The sequence below is a fragment of the Passer montanus genome, unplaced genomic scaffold, assembly GCF_014805655.1.
Source record: "Passer montanus isolate IOZ18808 unplaced genomic scaffold, ASM1480565v1 scaffold17, whole genome shotgun sequence".
Taxonomy (NCBI): domain Eukaryota; kingdom Metazoa; phylum Chordata; class Aves; order Passeriformes; family Passeridae; genus Passer; species Passer montanus.
The window spans coordinates 13,572,933-13,590,746 of record NW_024364270.1 but is presented as its reverse complement, the minus strand read 5'-3'; the positions used below and the strand labels follow the sequence as shown (position 1 = coordinate 13,590,746).

Below are 17,814 nucleotides of genomic sequence, written 5' to 3'. Positions count from 1 at the left end.
TGTCCTGGTATTTTGGTTTGGATATTTTGGTTTTGTCTTCAAGACCTGAGTGGGAATGCTAACGAATTATTTCCCTGTTTGTCAGGGAACTTGACATAGCAGAGCTAAAAAGAAATTGAGCACTAAAGTAAAAAAAGAAGTGAAAAATTAATATTTGTACTCTATATCAATGCAAGGGTCCTCCCTTGTTCCTCTGGTTGTATTCTATCAAAGCTCTTTTGTCTTTTTTGGTGAATGCTCTAGAGTAAAGAAAGCAGTTCATCTGAAGGTTTATTTCCTTCTCCAAAACCCATTCTCACCATTTTCTGTTTCATGCTGGTTGTTGGTGTAGTTCAGGTACATGAGTTCTCTGTATGCTTATTCCAGAGGAGTGGTGCTTGTAAATCCAGCTGAACATCAAATTTTTGCTTCCCTTTTCTTCTCCTTCCTTGTAAAAAAAGGATTATTGAGCAGATAAATTTCCCACATATCCCGTGTTTGCATTGAGTGTTTCATTTTATGGTTTCCAAGGTTAAGAGGTGAACAAAATTAGTCTCTTCAGTGGTGCCCACAGGAGAGGTTTCAAGGACTCTAAAAAGTCAGCATATGGAGAAATGGTTATCTTTCTAAGCTCTTGCTACATCCTTAATGGAACTTTACAAGGACACGGTTTCTACTGAATAGAAACAGTTATTAAGAGCAAACAACTGTAAATCTGCAAATATAGATTAATCTAATATTGAATTATTATATGGGAATAGCCTACTAAACTATGAAAGGATAAAAGTATTCTTACATCCCTCAAACCTTGATTCATAATAATTATGTCACCCTGTATTAACAGCATTATTTTTATTCAAGCAAATGATGAATTAATGGTTACATATCGTATGGTTAATTAATTTATTTAGTTTTTTTTTCCTGAGTCCTTATATTTAAATGAAGAAGCTTTCATTTAAATACAAAGACCCCCATCTTTGTGTCTTTTGGGATGATTTTTTACTCCTACTTTCTAGATTCAGAATGGAGATATTGTGATAGAAGGCAGTGTCACTGATAACAGCAAAACTAGAGTGGCCAAGGTTCATGTTAACAGTTTAAGATTCAGGATTTGGCATAAAATAAGTTTGCTTTAAGATGTGCACTGAAAATATGCAAGTTAATTACAGTGTGCTGAACTATTTTTTGTTCTTTAGGAGTTGAGGTATATTATTATTTTTCTGGTGAAACAAATGTATTATGATTATCAGATAATTGTCAAAAATACCTGATCTGTATTCTTCAATGTTAAGAATATTAGCTGCATTGGTACATCTAACTGTTTGCTTGTATCCTAGCAAAGAAATAAAATACTGTATGGTAAAAAACCCTATCTGACATGCCAGATTGAACTCCAAATTATCATTCTCTCTTTCTCAAAGCTGTAAATTTTGGAAACACTTTAAGAAATGTTCTACCAAGCTGCTCTTGAGTTGAGGGAATGAGCCACTTCAGCCTAATATAACTAAACTAAATTTAAGACCTTCAGATAAGAAAAGCCTGAGACCCTTATGTTTTTGTACAAATATTTATGAAAAGCCTGAGACCCTTATGTTTTTGTACAAATATTGATGCCACAGCATTCTACTCAAAAATGAGAGAGAACATAAATCATAGTCTGTGAGCCTGACTTATCCCTGTTCTGTTTCACTGTATTTGATTTCTCATAAAACTGTAATTATAATCCTTTGTATCAGCTGTCATGACTATTATTTTGTTTCTTTAATTGTATACCTTGTTAATCTACATATTTTTAACTAGAAAAAATGTATTTCTCCCTTGCAGATCATCATCCCGTTCGAAAACAAACCTGAAATTCATAAAGATCAACCTCGTGCACTTTCCATTCAAAGTTCAGAGATGATTGCTACGAATACCAGATGCTCACCAAACTGCAGACACTCTGACCTAGAAGCTTTGTTTCAGAACTTCAAGGACTCCGAATTTTTTAGCAGAAATTTCACCACTTTTCCTAAGTCCCCCAAAAATTTTAATCTTTTACATCCAATCTTCCAGAGACATGCTCATGAACAAGATACCAAAATGCATGATGTTTATAAAGGTTATGTCATTCCAGAATTGAATAAATGTGCACTAAAGACATCTGCAGCTACTGATGTTTGGGCCATGCATTTTTCCCAGTTTTGGATAGATTACGAAGGAACGAAAAGTGGGAAAGGCCGGCCAGTAAGCTTTGTGGACTCCTTCCCGCTTTCACTTTGGATTTGCCAGCCAGTAAGATTTGCAAAGTCACAAAAAGAGCTTGTATCCCGTAATCAGACAGCCTTGAACATTCCAAAAAGTGAATCTAGTGATCTCTCTAATAGATTGCAGCGTAAGAAACTTCTCAAGGAGTATTACAGCAGTGAGACAGAGCCCTCGACCAATGGCATTCAAATGTCTGAGGCTTCAGGAGTGCTTTCTGAAAGCTCTTCCTCTGATGCAGATGTACATGTTCTTGTCCATGTTCAAAAACATGTAAGCGTGCAGATCAATCACTACCAGTATCTTTTTTTGCTGTTTCTCCATGAATCTCTTGTATTGCTCCTGGAAAACTTAAGGAAGGACGTAGAGGCAGTGACAGGAAAACCTGCAAAGCAAACAGATGTCTGCATTGGGATTCTACTGAAAAGTGCAGAAGTAGCCTTACTGCTCCATCCAGTGACTCAGGGAAACTCTTGTAAATCTTCTGTTGAGGAAAAAGAAAGTCCCATGGCATCAGAACTCTCCCCTGTGGGAAATGGGGAAGCTCTTACTTCAGAGAGTAAATTAGTTGGTAGTAAGATAGTGGAAGCCAGTATTACTAATTTTGGTTATGTAAATGACTGCAAGCCTCTGAATGCTGAAGTTAATAAAGGAATTTTAATAGATCCTCTTTTGTTTAAATCAGACAGTAATATGGATTTTCAGAAAGCAATGTCATTTTCCGATGATGCATCAGATAAAGGTTTGGGAGATACAAGTGAAGGAGGAAGCAGTGGACTTTTTAGTAGAAGTGATTCAGAAGAGGTCTGTGGACCTCTAAGTGAGAAAAGTAGTTTGAATCCTAGGGATTTGGTGTCCATTCTAAATAAGAGAGAAGATTCTACTGAATTTTTCATTGATAAGGAGGATGACAGAAACATATTCTCAAATAAGTTAAATGAACAGGAAGGCACAACTGAAGGCTGTCCTAACCAAGTCACTGACTTGGAAACAGAAACTGCCTTAGAATCTGAAGAACTTGAAATCAACAAAGACAAAGTGGCTTCAGTTAAAATGTTTTCATCCCAGTCTTCTTCAAGGTATAGAAAATTAATACTAAAACAGTTTTTCTGCTCTTTGAAAATATTTAGAAATCTTGTTGGCTACAGACTTCTAGTACTTTCAACAGTCAGGAAGGGAACATCTTAAGAGTTGAACTCTGTGGTCCTTTCAACTCAGGCTGTTCTGTGATTCTGTGTTCTAGCAGATGAAAATTTTTAAAGCATGTAAAAAGTTATGCAGTATCCAGCATTCAGTGAAAGTTAAAATGAAGTGTTAGTTAATTGATTTAAACTATTTACTTTTAGTCTAAATGTTAGAAAATATGTATTGAGAGAAGTATTGACATAAATACCTAGATGAATATATGATGTTTCTACATTTACCTCTTCTTGTCAAAGGATCATTGAATAATCAGACTTCCATTTATGTCTTGCTTGGTTTAGAGGAATTTTTAAAGTAACTTCTATGTATTATTTAATTTAAATAATAATTTCTTCATATCTTTATATTTTAAAAGTGCTAAGCCTAAGGAACGCTGCTCGTCCAACCTCCCTGCATTCTCTGTTTCTTACAAAAATATGAAGAGAAGTCCGTCACAAGTCTCTCTGGATACCATCTCTATTGATAGTATGATGCTAGAGGATCATTTGATAGAGAGTGATGGAAGTGATAGTCAAAGCTTTCTGGAGAAAGGTAAGCAGGTCTAATAAAATATTTTTAAGCAATACATGAAAATGTTGTTTGCTATTAAAGTCATGCTCAAAATTATTCTAGTCCAGCAAATCCTGCATACTTTACAAGACTATTTCCGTTACCTTCACCAGTAATTTCAAGTGTATTCAGCATATATAATTTCAGGGGAAAGCAATAACATGTACTACTTCAGCAGCACTATTTAATTTTAACACTGCTTAATTTTCCTGTCGTAAGGAAAGTCAGAGCATTCAAGTGCTGTGTTGCAAATCTGAATTAGGCAGAACTTATTCCTTGCTATGCTTGAAAGCAACTGCTTTGACTGCAGTACTTACAGGTTGGAGCCTGAATCAGTGTTACACTTGAAGTGGTAAAGAAGCTTTCATTTTAGAAGTGGATGAAAAAGAAACGAGTTTTCACTAACGCTCACCATCCTAATTACCAGTCAGATAAGTTTGGTGGTCTCCTTGCAGCTCATCCCTCAAAGAATATTTCCCTAGTATTGACTGTCTAATAGCAGGTATTTGTCCAATTTTTGCTCATCTGTGTATATACTGATGAAATAATTTTCCCATGTCAAGAAATAGAGAAAGTAGACTTTATTGCTACCTCTTTTCTGATAATTCTAATTTGCATAAGACTGATTTTTTTCTGTAGGATTTCTCTTCAGTCTAGAGCAATAATGAGAAGACTGCTTCACTTGCAAGCCTGTTATATATTTGAATTGTAGGAGTATTCCTGCATGTGCTTATGTGGGAGTATGCTGTGAAATACATTTTCCATTTTAAATAACCTTTATATGTCTTTTTAGCTTGTTAAACAATATTTAACTGCAGGTTAAGTATCTATGCCTTCCAGTTGTCAAGGAAACACTATCATGATTATGACTGCTCTAATGAAAATATATGTAGCTTAATTCTCTAAACATACAAGCATCTGCTCTAAAGGCACTGTGCAGTATTTTAGATACAGAACTTGGAATTTTTTTTCCCGGCTGGCTCACATTTGTATTATTTGATTTGGAAGACTAAAAAATGCCTTCACAGGTTTTTTTTAACAATGCATGTAGAGTGCTGTATTGCTTTTGTCACTATATCCTGCTTTACTTTTGGTTAGTATCTAGAACTTGGAACTCTATGTAAGAGGAATGGATTTGGCAGTTCAATCATAAATATTTGTTTAATAAGCCACTCCACTCATATGAAAAAATGAGTTAATGTGTGCATTCACTAACAGACACTGACTTTATTCTTAATGTAGGCGTGATTAAGATTATGCTGTGCTAACTTTGCATTTTTTTCTGTTGTGTATGTGGAAGGTATTACAGCCACAAACTATCAAAGCCCATCAGAAAATGTCCACGAAGGAGGCACAGTGATGGAGAATTGTGATGGGTCATCTCCAGATGCCATGAGTGCTGCTTCAGAAAATGCCCATGAGACTAGGGAAGAAATGGTAATGTTATTGTATTCCATTAGAATACATGGTTCTGTAAATTAAACCTTAAAGCACAACTAAAATGTCCCCTTTTAGAGGTGATTTTTTGAGTCATTAGAAAAATGAACCCAAAATATTAGTAATGACAATGCATACATATCTTCTGATACCAAAGCTGACTTTAAACAGGTTTCTACTTATTTTTTAAAAATACTGCAACCCAGTAAATAGAGAAAAAAGCCGACTACCATACAGATAGCCAAAGTTTAGTAGCCTATCCTAGCTTTTTAACCTGGTTTGATTCAGCACTGCAAGTGCTTGGTTGTGCCTATGATATGCATAAAGTTGAATTCAGTTGTAGGTAATGTCAGATACCTGATATGTCAGGTATCACAGAGGTTATGTGCTTCTCTGTCAGTAAGGAACTCTGTCACACTTCCATGGCTTTTCTAGGCAGTTCTGAATTGGCATGAGTGGGGTATAAATACAAGTGTCTGTCTTTGGACAGGCTGTTGAGCAATCCATTATGAAGGCAATGTGTACAAAAAGAATAAGAAAATGAGAACTTTTTGCTTCTCTGTGAGCAAGGGTTTTCAATACAAAGGGTTGTTTTCCTTTTGTGATGGAAAAGGTTTAGACATACCTTACAAACAATAATCACTGTAAATTGATTTTATAATCTTATATTGTTTTATCTGGATTTTGTTGACAGATGTCTGTTGTGGTTTTTCAAGTATTTGGTGTTAATGGTGAAATTGACATCAGAGGAGAAGACACAGAAATATGCTTACAGGTCAACCAAGTGATACCAAACCAACTGGGAAATATTGGTGTTCGACAGTATCTGTGCAACAGAACTGTTGGTAAGAACTAACAATTCAGTGTGTTAAAATTGCAGCTGGAAACATTTGTTCTAAGTAAATAAAAATGCAAACATAGTTTTATGTTAGACTAGCATCCCTTTTATGCTAGTTTAGAACTCTGATTTCTTTCTTTATTGCCATACATTAAAAAGGAAGAATAAATAAATGGAACTGTGTATGCTCATGTGGGTAAAAAGGTGCATTGCTTTGAATTCTGGTCATTAGTTTGCTTTTTTGAAAATTAAGTAAGCAGCATTATGTGCTGGTGGCTGGGGTAGAATTAATTGTCTTCATATTGAGTGGTATGGGGCTATGTTCTTAGATTTTGTTCTCTGTATTAAACTATCTTTGTGTTAAGCCACGAGTTTTCTGGCTTTTACCCTTCCAGTTCTCTCCCCAATCCCACTGGTGGGGGGGTGAGCAAGAGGCTGTGTGGGGCCTGGCTGCTGGCAGCGTGGAACCAGGACACACTGCATTGTGTTACTGTTTCATGAAGATGGAACTCGTTATGATTCTAATAGTACTTTGCTTTATGTACCTTCTTTTGAAAGAATGTTTCTTTTTTTCAATATCAGTTTTTCTAGATTAAATGACACACACAGTTTAAACAGGCTTATAATATGTGGTTTAATAAAACTTTAAAAATTTCCTCTGTCAGGAAATATGAGCTTTAAAGACAGATTACTGTTTTTAGTTTGGTTTGGGTTGGGGTTTTTTGTTTTGTTTTTTTGGGAGTTTTGTTCGTTCATTGTTTTTGGGTTTTTTAAGCTTAATACAAAGAGTGTAGTTTCATGCCAAATATTTGCACAGCTAGATCAACCGGTGTCTTGTCAGAGCTGTTCTTGGGCATGAGCACAATATATACACATTTTGCCAGAAAAACCAAGTTCTCATGGATGAGGTGTTTTCCTTGGCATGATGTATTGGTGTGGCAGCTCATATCACAGTCTGCTTTGCTCCCCTCTGCCAACCTTCTACATGGATTGCTGGATGTAAGCTCTGTTGCACTACAGGGTTTTTGGGGCACATCCCTGATGCACCTGCTTCTGGTTCAGTTCCTTCCAAGGAAATAGCAATAGCAGCTGTTGGCTGCCATTTTCTTATTCCAGCCTTCTATCAGCATGGCTTTTGTTCAGACAATGCTTCAGCTTCAGAGGTGGTACAACCTCTGATCCCCTGGCTAAAGAACACATTTGCTGGTGAGCTGAGCCACTGCCAGCAGCTGCTGCCTGAGCAGCTGTTGCATGATGTTGTAGTCAAGCATCTGAAGGCTAGGAGAAGGTCCAGCAGGGAGGCCTCATGTCTGACCTTCAGTTCATACAGCAGGTAAATTGACTTCTGGTTATCTGCCATATCCTCTGTAAAAGCTGGAGGGAGTAAATAATATGAACATGCCACCTTCCTGCTCTTGTTTGTATCTACAGCTGGAGCCTCTGATAATGATAATGCTTCTCAGCTGATGCTTGTGCACTGTCTAATTATTTTGTGGATGGAAAGGGTATAGCATGATTGGAATCTCCAAATACTTCCACTTCATATCTCTTCCTTTCTCTTTCTGGCAGGTACCTAAATGGGTGAGCCAACAACACATTTTTTGGTTTTTTATACATTGCTGGTCACTCCTATTCTGTAATGTACATCTTCTCTCCACTGATCTTTTCACTTCACTGTGATTTCTGTTCTGTCAGGAATCTTCTGCTGCTGCTCCCTGTGTCCCATATTCATTTCTATTAGAACTAAAAGATAAAAAGTTGGAAAAAAGCTTGAGAATCAGATCAAGAGAGACTGTTTAAAAGAGTTAATAGTAACAAAATACAACTAAAAGAACAGGTGAGCAAATGTGTACGATAATATCCCAATAAAAGCAACCTCCCTCTTCAAGACCTTTAATAAAACTTTCTCAAGTGCTGCATTAACAATTGAAACCAGTAATCTGAGGAACCATGCAATGCAGGAATTCTCAACTTATAATTACAGTCTACAAGATGTTCTGGATGAAAATAACCATTTAAAATCTACTATACTCTTAATGCAGTAGGTGCAAAAAGGAAAGAATGTGGCTAAAAGCTGGACTAAGTTGAGGGCGACATGGCAGCTGTGCAATTCCCTGCAGGGCTGGATGCAGGACTGCAACTTTATCTGATCTTGCCTGGCAGCAAAACCAAAAGAATGAGGGATCATCGAGTATGGCAGAAGTATTGTGGGAGGGCTGTGCTTTTACTGAGATCTTACCATGCTGAACCTGCTTGTTAGAAGGTGAAAGCAGTTCACAGCAGTTTCCAAATTTTGTAACACATTTTTTACTCCATCTTCCCTTGACTCTGCCCCTTTCAGGTATCTGCAAGATAACTAAAATTGACTCAAGGATGAGACTGAATGTGTGTTCTTTTCCTCTGCTCTTTTTCTGTACTTTAGATCCTTCCAGCAATGATGCAGGCACTCTTTTCAGGTGCAGAAATACTTAGGGCACCTACTGCTTATTTCTTTATCTGTATGTGTGGGAAGTATATTGATCCTTTTGAGGGAAACAAAGTTTCCCAAACCGGTTGCAGAGATTCACTGAACCGAGTGGTCATTATTCTTCTCTCTGGAGAGTGCCCCTTCTTCTCCTGCGCTGCTGGTAGCTTATTCACTTTTGTCTGGACTAAGCCTAAAAAGATAGTTGATACTTGCAGTATGGTTTTGGTTGGTTGCTTGGTTTTTGGGGTGGGTTTTGGTGGGGAAGGGGAATATGAGATTTAGCACTTCTTAAACATTGGAAAGATGAAAGGATGGAGACATGGCTGTCAGTGTTGTGGAAATCTCTATTCCCTGAGGTAACAAAGGGAGAGATTCTGGTTCACAGCAGAGGCTGAAGATTCTCATGTACATCCTGTTGTTGGACTTTGTCGGCCCAAATCAACAGCGTGTCCATCTACCCTGACACTAGTGCCACTAGATAAGAGCACAAGTCCTGACTCTGCTGCTGCGCCAGGTCATCCATGAACCTGCACACTATACAGGAAGAGGAACCCAATTAATGTACAAATAGGAAAGCAAATCAGTTATGTTGTCAGGCTGCTGTAGCTCTAGGCAGTGTCTGTTGCATGATGAATTGACATAATGCGGTTGGTTTTTCTTGAGTTTCTTTCTTGGGGTATCTTTCACCTTTCAATGGTTGTTTTTTCTGTTACTGTGATAACTTGTGCTTCTTGTCGTAATTTCTGTAAGTCAGCCATCATAGTGATGACATGACTTGAGATTTATACAAAAAATGGTTACTGGTTACTGTCCCCCCATCCCCCCCGCAATCTGGTTACCTTAAATTTTTTATTTAGTTTACTTTAGTTTATTATGGTTTTTAGAACTTTTTAGGCTGAATGTTGTAATTGTTCTTACTGATTGAAGATATGGAAGTTAGCAAGAAAGTGCCAGAGTTTTTAATGTTCAAGTCTATTGCCAATCAAGTAATGCATATGTGATCATACTCTCTATCTTGCTGCATTGCTGTTTATGGTTCCTAAGTCAGGAAGTTCAGCCTTTCCAAGAAAATACCTGCTCTCCTCAGAGTGTAAAGTGACTTTAATGTTTTTCTGAATTGGAATTTAATGACTTAGTGGAAAAGTATGCAAAATTATGCAAAATAATTGGTTATCCATCATCACGGCGCCAAGGAAACAATTTTTTTAAATAGATGGTGATACTTCTGCATTGTCTTTTCTCTTGTCACAGTGAGGTACTAGCCCTTATATGTACTCTTTATTTTTGTACTTTGAAGTGCTATTCTTAGAAATTTGCTCTGAAGTTCTGTATTTGCAACACTGCCTTTTATGAATAATAACTCTATGGTACCTTTTGGAAAATCAGTTGGACAATAGAGGCGGAAATAATTGCATCATAATTGATCTGCTGTACACTGCAAAATTTTAATGCAAATTTGTTTTCTTTTTGCAACAGGTTCTGACTGTAAATCTGTGGCTGGACCTGTTAATTCATCACCTGAGATTAGTCTGAGATGGGAAAGCGGGCCTAGTGCTGTTGTACATTCCCTGCTAGCTGTAAAAAATGGGTTTCTTCAGTGTCATGTGGAGAACTTCAGTGCTGAATTTCTAACATCTTCTCTCACAAACATTCAGCATTTTCTAGAAGATGAAACTGTCGCAGAAGTGATGCCTATGAAGATAAAAGTTTCTAATGCAAGGATTAATTTAAAAGTATGTTAACAATGAGATACTTGGCTGCTCCAAAAAAAATTGTGTTCTTGTTTCTTTGATGATAAACTACTAATCTGGATACAGTTAACTTCAAAGAAACTGCTATCATCCTCTGAAAGGTCTTTAGATAACACTAAAACAATTTTAAAATCCATAGATTTGGTTAGCTCTGTGGTATGGCTGGAGGGGAATTTTCTGCATGAACAAGCTATTTGTATTAATTAATATTTTATACTTTTTTCCCTCCCCAGTCTTTCTTGTAGAGTGATGGTGTCTGGGAATTTTATATGTAAGGTTCTAGAGGCACAATGTGGGTTTTTCTGGTTGGGCTTTTTTGCTTAGCAAAGGATATGGTTTTCTAATTACAAACGGTGGATTTTAAAGGTTATTTCTCCTAGCTGGAGGGTAGTTCTTGCAATGAGAGTTCTTTGCAAAATAAGGAGAAAGGTTATTGAATTCCAGTACAAACCACTTGAACACAATCCAAATTTCATGTTCTTCTAGAAACAGATACTGAACAGTGCAAGCATTTTTCAGCACTGTATCTTAAAATAGTAACATTAAGAGGACACTTCTGCTCAAGTCTCCTAGGGGATTTTCTTTCAGACATTTAAAGAAGATGGTGAGTTCTGTGCTGCACAACCACTGATTATAAACATAAGAACAGTTTTTTGAGGGATGTAGAACAACAGAAAAACAAACATTAAGATAATTATTACATTGCTTTGGACAGTAATAATCACCCATACAAACTGTGAAAAAGGTGAAGATTGGAAGACAGCTCCAGTTCTACATCTGGGGTTAAGGTCTTGATTCTGCCAAGATCATTATTGACTGGAAAGGCAATTGTCTTGTGTTCTAGTCAAAATGCATCAATATTCCTTCCCTCAGTGATACAGCCCTTCTATCCCCTGAGGATCTTTGGGTACTCCTAGAGTTGTTCCTCCTCTACAGGATTAGCACAAGCATTTTCTGTAAGAGCTGTGAATCTGTTCCTCAGATTTCAGTGGATCACAAACATGAATGCCCAAATGCAAATAGCAAAACCTTTACACATAGTCACTTGCATTTAAAACCAGGATTGTGCTGGTTTATTGGCAAGAAGGCAGATTTAAGCAAAATGTTCTTGAGAAAGCAGCTGCTTGAGATGGGGAATGTACAAACTGGCAACAAGATTCTACTTGGCAGCAAAAGCACCAAAGTGCTCACTCAGCAGTGCACACAAGTCATGGTGAAGTTACTCATGACGGTTGACAAACTGCAAATTTGACATAGAGATGATTAATTGTTATAGACTTGTGTTGGATATTATAGAGTGAAAATATATTGTTCAAATATGTGCTGCATTGCCTATTCAATGCAGTATGTTCTTTTATTTCTTCTGCATGAGACTTCATGCAATGTGTTTTGTGGCAGGGGAGGCATTTGAGAAAGATTATTTTATTGTTTGCATTTTCTGCTGCAATCTCAATGCTGTTTCAAGAAGCTTTGGCAGCTATATCTCAACAGCTTTCTTGGTACGCATTTAATGCTGATATGTGTAGTTTCTGATTATACTGGCTTCATTATTCTGTTTGACAGGGATAATGAACTATAAAGACTTCCTGGGGAGACCCCAAATAAGTAATTTGTGAAGTTTCTCTTCTGCTAAATACAGTAGTATAACTAAACTGCAGTTGGTGTCATCCCAAACTAAATTCTGAAAAGACAAAATCTGCTCAAGAATGATAGCTGTACCCATTCAATCTTTAAATAGTTCAAGGGAAAATCAGACACTATATAGCACAGGCTTCTTATCTGTGACTCAGCTCCTGAGCTAACAAATGTCTTGAGTTGGGGTATAATCTTATTGAGATGTCTGTACAAACACTTTGAAGTATTTTAGTCGGACTATATATTGAGTTCAGCAGACTTACTCCAGAGATAATTTTGAGCCTTTAAAACGATCCCTGGGGGAAAAAAAAGGGAGCCAAAGTTTAGTGGAGATCCCATTAGAAAATTCTGCTCTGAAACGTTCCCTTTCAAGTTTCATTAAATGCACTTATGTTTAAATAAACATCCTGATTATCTATTTTGATTTCCTTGTAAACTTATTTTTTATTATGTGTATTTTTTAGGATGACAGTCCACGTGAAAATCTTAAGGCGTCTGAGCTGGTACCCATAAAACTGCATATTGACATACTCTGGATAGAAAGAAATGATGATGGCACTTTCCTCATTAGAGGTTTGTATGTTGCTGCACCTTGATATCTCAATTCAATAATCCTGTTGGTTTTTCCTTTGTGCATAAATGTGGCTAATTATGAAAATATAACTGGTGAAAATTTGTGTAAACTGTGTTGCCATATGCCATAATTCTAAGTGTAGTCACAAAAAAGATGATTACCTTTTTGAATAGTGGCTGTGATAACCCACAGTTGAATCAACCTGGGAGAAATAAAAAATATGCTTATAATGTCATCAGGATGTGCTTCATCAGTGCATATCACTTCATCATGGTAAGTTTAGGGTTCCTTTGTTGCCACAAAGCAAACAAAAAAATTGCCTTTCTTTACAGATTTCCAAGGTGGTTGTTGTCTTTGTTGTTTTGTGTTGCAGGTAGTAGTAGAAACTACTGTAAAACCATGACCCTGACTTATTCCCTTGATGTACAACAGCATGTTTTAACAGGTGTTATATAGTGTACTTCAGTAACAAATGCTAGAAAGTTTCTATAATGCCAAGTAATTAAGGTTATTTTCTAATTAAAAACTTGATTCTGCAGGTTTATCTCACTGCATCTTTAAATGTAAATGCAGTCTTGAGAGAGATCTGGAGACAGTATGTTAATAGTAATATTAATAGTTCTCCTATTTCTGATTATTCAGAGTGCATATTCTGTGGTGATGATACAGGTTGGTATAAAAATGTATTTATTTTCTTCAGGCTGGAAGTTACATATTGTTTCTTTCTTTGTCTAAAAGGTTATGAGTTTTAATTAAATTTTATTCTTAAATTTGATTTTGAGAGGCAAATATCAATATACTTAATATTATATTTGTTTTAGGTGGGTTTAATTTTGTACTGATAAGAATAAAGCTTAAAATTTTTTTGATAAAACCCCTGCACACTATTTCTGTAATACAGACAATCAAAAAGTAAATGATGTGTCAAAGATGAAGAATTCAAGCAGCACATTGCAGCAAGCAGTGGGATCTGTTAAACATAAAACACAGGACCAAGCCACGCAAACTACTTGGGAAACACCCAGACCTTCTAAATCAAGCAGGGATTCATCTGACTTCCTTAAAAATGAGGTATAAAGAACTCATTTTGACTTCACCCTGCCCCCTCAAAATTATGTTACAATCATTATTAATCATAGTTGTAAGGCTGTCTGGGGGTGGGCCTGTGATAAATTTCTGTTTAGAAATCTGTTTGACATGGAAAATATGAATTGTGGATATTATGGTGTGGTTCAGCAATTTAACACTGCTTTCTAAATAGTGTAATAATACACTGCACACTGACTCTTTTCCTTTACAACAGAGGGAATTCTATAAGGGAGTTTTCTTCTCCCCATCTCCCTCATTCCTGTACAACACAGCTATCAAAGACAAGGGACTTAACTGTTTGGTCAGATCCATACTTATCTATCAGTCATCCCCAGATTTTGAATGGATGATGACAGAACCCACACATTAATTTGGCTGGTTTTCTCACTGGGTAAGAATCTGGTCCTAGAGCTCACAATCTTGGGTCATTTCCATTCTACTCCAGAATGGAAATGGCATAGCTGAAACACTGGCTATCCCACCTTTTGAGCTGATTGCATTAACTCTCTCCATGTTCTACACTCACTGAGAATCAGTTGCAATTGACTCAGCCCCAGCAAACCTCCACCCAGCAGTGAATGGGAGCATTTGGTTTTCAAAAAGTTATTGAAATGGGAAAAGTCATCAGTATGGAATTATACCAATAACTTTCTTTTCTAACCCTTTCAATTCAGCTTATTGAAGAAAATGAATGTCTCAAACAGGAACTGGCCAAAGCCAAAATGGCTCTTGCAGAGGTACAAATGGAAAAAGATGCCCTGCTTCATCGCATGAAGAAGATGAATGTTGATCATCAGTAGGACACTGTTCTTTTGGTACAATGCATCATCATCATAACTGCAGGTGGTGGTGGCACCTAAAATACTGTCTGCAAATCACTTGAAAATGTGGTTATTTTTTTTCTTACAGACAGTATTCTCATTAAAAAAAAAAAGTTTGTAAACCAGGTACTCTTCTGAAATTTTCATTAAACATTTTAACATTTCTCAGCCCATTTTAAACTGAAATGACTTTGGAAAAATCAGTTTATACTGTACTTTATTAATTTACTGAGGAAAAAAATCATATCATCTACTTTTAATATTATCAAATGAAATGTTATTTTTAAAATGTTTTCTGAAAAGTGGATGGTTCAGCAATGAAAGAAGGTGCCTGGGTACATAACAGAGTCCATGTACCATGCCTCACTAACAAGGTGTACCTCTCTTTCTAAGGTTATGTTGTTTAATTATTGCCAGAAGATACCTATAGAAGAGGTTACATTTGCACTATGATGATACAGGCTAGATCCTCTAGAATAGTATAGCTACTGAAAATTAAAATACCAGCCCTAAACTGGCCCTACATTCAGTGTAATTTGCCCCGAGAGGATTTTAAGAATCCTCTGGTGCTATAGAGTTCCATATATTCTTTCCATATGCACTCCTAAAACCAAACAGTAAATGCTGGAGAATTTAAATAAGAGGGCATACTACTGGGCTTTCCTTCTGCTTGAAGGTCCACTGTATCTGTACAGCTGATGTAATTTAGACATTCACACTTTATTTTTCCTTTCTCTGTGAAGAGGATATAGCCCTGATATAGGATCTGGCCCTTTGCGACAGGTGAGCTTTGAGCCATTTTGCATGCATGTCTGATTCCTGCACAACTCATCAGACATGCCCAAGGATTTGGTTCAGTGTGTTTAAATAAATAATGTCAGTGCTCGTGAAGGGGGGAAATCCTACTGGGATTCATTAGTTGTATATTGCTCTTTTTTTGATAAAAAAGCTGTAGAGAATCACTTAATTACCCAAAGAAATTGTGAGATTACATGAAATGTAATTATACAGTTGAAATTATGGGTGATTTGTACAAATTGAACAATAATTTTCAGCTAAAAACTGGTACAGATGAATAAGTAAAAAAAGCACAACACCATAAAATAGAGTGTGCTTCTAAACAATTTAGGAAACAACATACAAAACCATACATGCCTGTAAGAGATTGTCTTTGCTGGAAGTAAAACTGACTGAATAATTTAACTAGTGACCTTGAATCTGACAAATGAAAATCTTTTAATTGCTACCACAATTGTTTCTGCTCCATGGGATCTTGGAGGGAAGTTCTCTTTGTAGATAGCAAACAAATCTCAAAAAGTATTTAGTATCCTGTGTTTTGACTTTGCATACTCAGGTTGTCAAACCAGTTTTAATTGTTTTCATTAAAACTTTTTGGAGGACACATAATTTGCACTGCTGGAAATAGTTATTGAAAGTGTAGATTTTAACCAAGAACTCTGTGGAGGAACTGGTTCAGGCACTATTTTAAAGCCTGCCATATGAAACCCTAGTTGAAACTCTTCTTAATTCCCATGGAAATTTTTATTTTGTTATTCTGAATTAGATGAAAAAAAAATATACACACAATGTTTCTATCAGAGAAATGAAATATTTGTATTTGAATAGGTATATAAGACAACACAGTATTAAATATGAGTGGTGCAATTTCACATAAATATGATGTCAGATTCAGGGGAGGAATTCTCCTTTTGGTTTAACTCTGGTTGGTACTATTAAAGTAATTCTTACTTGGTTTATCCTTGCCAAGATCTAGTTGGAATTATTTTGAAGAAGGAATGTATAGAGTGCTTAGTAGCATGTTGCTAGAATATTACATTGAGAATTATATAATTTTTAAAAAGAAATAAATAGCAATATCAAATGTCTGGGTTTTTTTTTACTGCACAAACTAAAAATTGCTTGTTTTGAGAAAAACCAATTGCAAACCAAATCCAAAATAACAGCCCAAACCAGCCCATCTCAGTACAGTTGTTGAAATTCAGAGTATCACTTTCTAGCACTTCATTGTCACTGAATACATGTCTATTTCATGGCCATTGCACAGTATTGAACATCACCTGTGGACAGTTCAGAGGAGATGTGTGTGCTTGGTTGTGAGCTTGACAATACTGAGACTGATAGTACATTGTCATTCTGAAATGAGTTTTGCTATTGAAAAAACTGCAGAAGGAGAGTTAATTTATTAATATTTGAAAGTTAAACTAAGCTCTAATAGGTTATACTAACCATAGTTATGAAAAGCCTCAGAATTAAAAAACAAAAGGCTTAATTCATCCTCAAGGCTCTGCTGGTGTTCATAACCTCCTAGACAGGAAATTTGTATTGTTAGTAGAGCCTCTTGCTTTTATTCTGCAAACACATAAATGGAAGATAGTTTGGAGAAGTTCATTGTATATAGAAAACTGACTCCAGAAGTCTGGTAGGAAAACTGTTACTGTACATTTTCTATGGAAATTTAAACTGGTCTACAGTTTAGCTTAACACTCTTCATCTTGTTTACAAATGCTGGTTCAATATCTAATGAAGCCTTCACATCAGCTCACCTGAAAGATTGTGCCCTTTCCCAGGCTTGGTCACTGAATCTTTCTGGCATGTGCTGTTCCAGTTCTCACTGCAACTCTAACTTTGTTGGTAAGCACCAGTTTTAAATCAAAATTTTGTGTCCTTACAGTATTACTTATAAAAGGCGTGGTGAAGGAGTTTTTTAGAGATCATACCTGCTTGGGCCCCTTCTGCCTAAGTCCTTTATTTCCCAGTTCCATTAGCCATGTTCTGTGTACACTGTCTCACAAATTTATTTGGGAGTCTTAATCTGGGATCACAAATGGTCTCTAAAGGATAACCACCAGCTGCAGAAAATTTCCTGTGTCTGCCATGATAATGGTTACCTTTATTCAAAATAATTTTATGGAGAATGTGATAATAAAGGTAAAGACTTGTATCAAGCATGTACAATTCCAAGAGTACCAAGTGTATGTAAGTATTGCAGAAGCAAACTCCCTGCAGTGACCAGATTTCAGGTAAGTAATGATGGACACAATGGTTTCTATGTAAAATAATGTGGTTGCATTGGTCTAGTTCTTAAAATGTTCATCACAAAATGCTTCAAGTGGACTTTCAGCTCACTGTTGTCATCTGCACATTTTAGAGAGTACATCAGACTCCAATTCAGCTGGTGGTATAAATGAATGTCTTTTTCTCTACTG

At 36.4% G+C, this 17,814-nt stretch overlaps 1 protein-coding gene across 3 annotated transcripts in view; it reads left to right on the top strand.

Moving 5' to 3' along the window:
- Nucleotides 1-16,469, top strand: part of UHRF1BP1L (UHRF1 binding protein 1 like) — a 47,548-nt gene extending 31,079 nt beyond the window's left edge. For all 3 annotated transcript variants that reach the window (XM_039704052.1, XM_039704051.1, XM_039704053.1), the window contains 8 exons: nucleotides 1,804-3,302; nucleotides 3,782-3,957; nucleotides 5,276-5,412; nucleotides 6,107-6,257; nucleotides 10,194-10,450; nucleotides 12,568-12,676; nucleotides 13,579-13,748; nucleotides 14,441-16,469. In XM_039704052.1, coding sequence (XP_039559986.1) covers nucleotides 1,804-3,302; nucleotides 3,782-3,957; nucleotides 5,276-5,412; nucleotides 6,107-6,257; nucleotides 10,194-10,450; nucleotides 12,568-12,676; nucleotides 13,579-13,748; nucleotides 14,441-14,566 — 2,625 coding nt within the window. In that variant the 3' untranslated portion in view covers nucleotides 14,567-16,469. The remainder of the gene's footprint in view (nucleotides 1-1,803; nucleotides 3,303-3,781; nucleotides 3,958-5,275; nucleotides 5,413-6,106; nucleotides 6,258-10,193; nucleotides 10,451-12,567; nucleotides 12,677-13,578; nucleotides 13,749-14,440) is intronic.
- The last annotated feature ends 1,345 nt before the right edge of the window (nucleotides 16,470-17,814 follow it).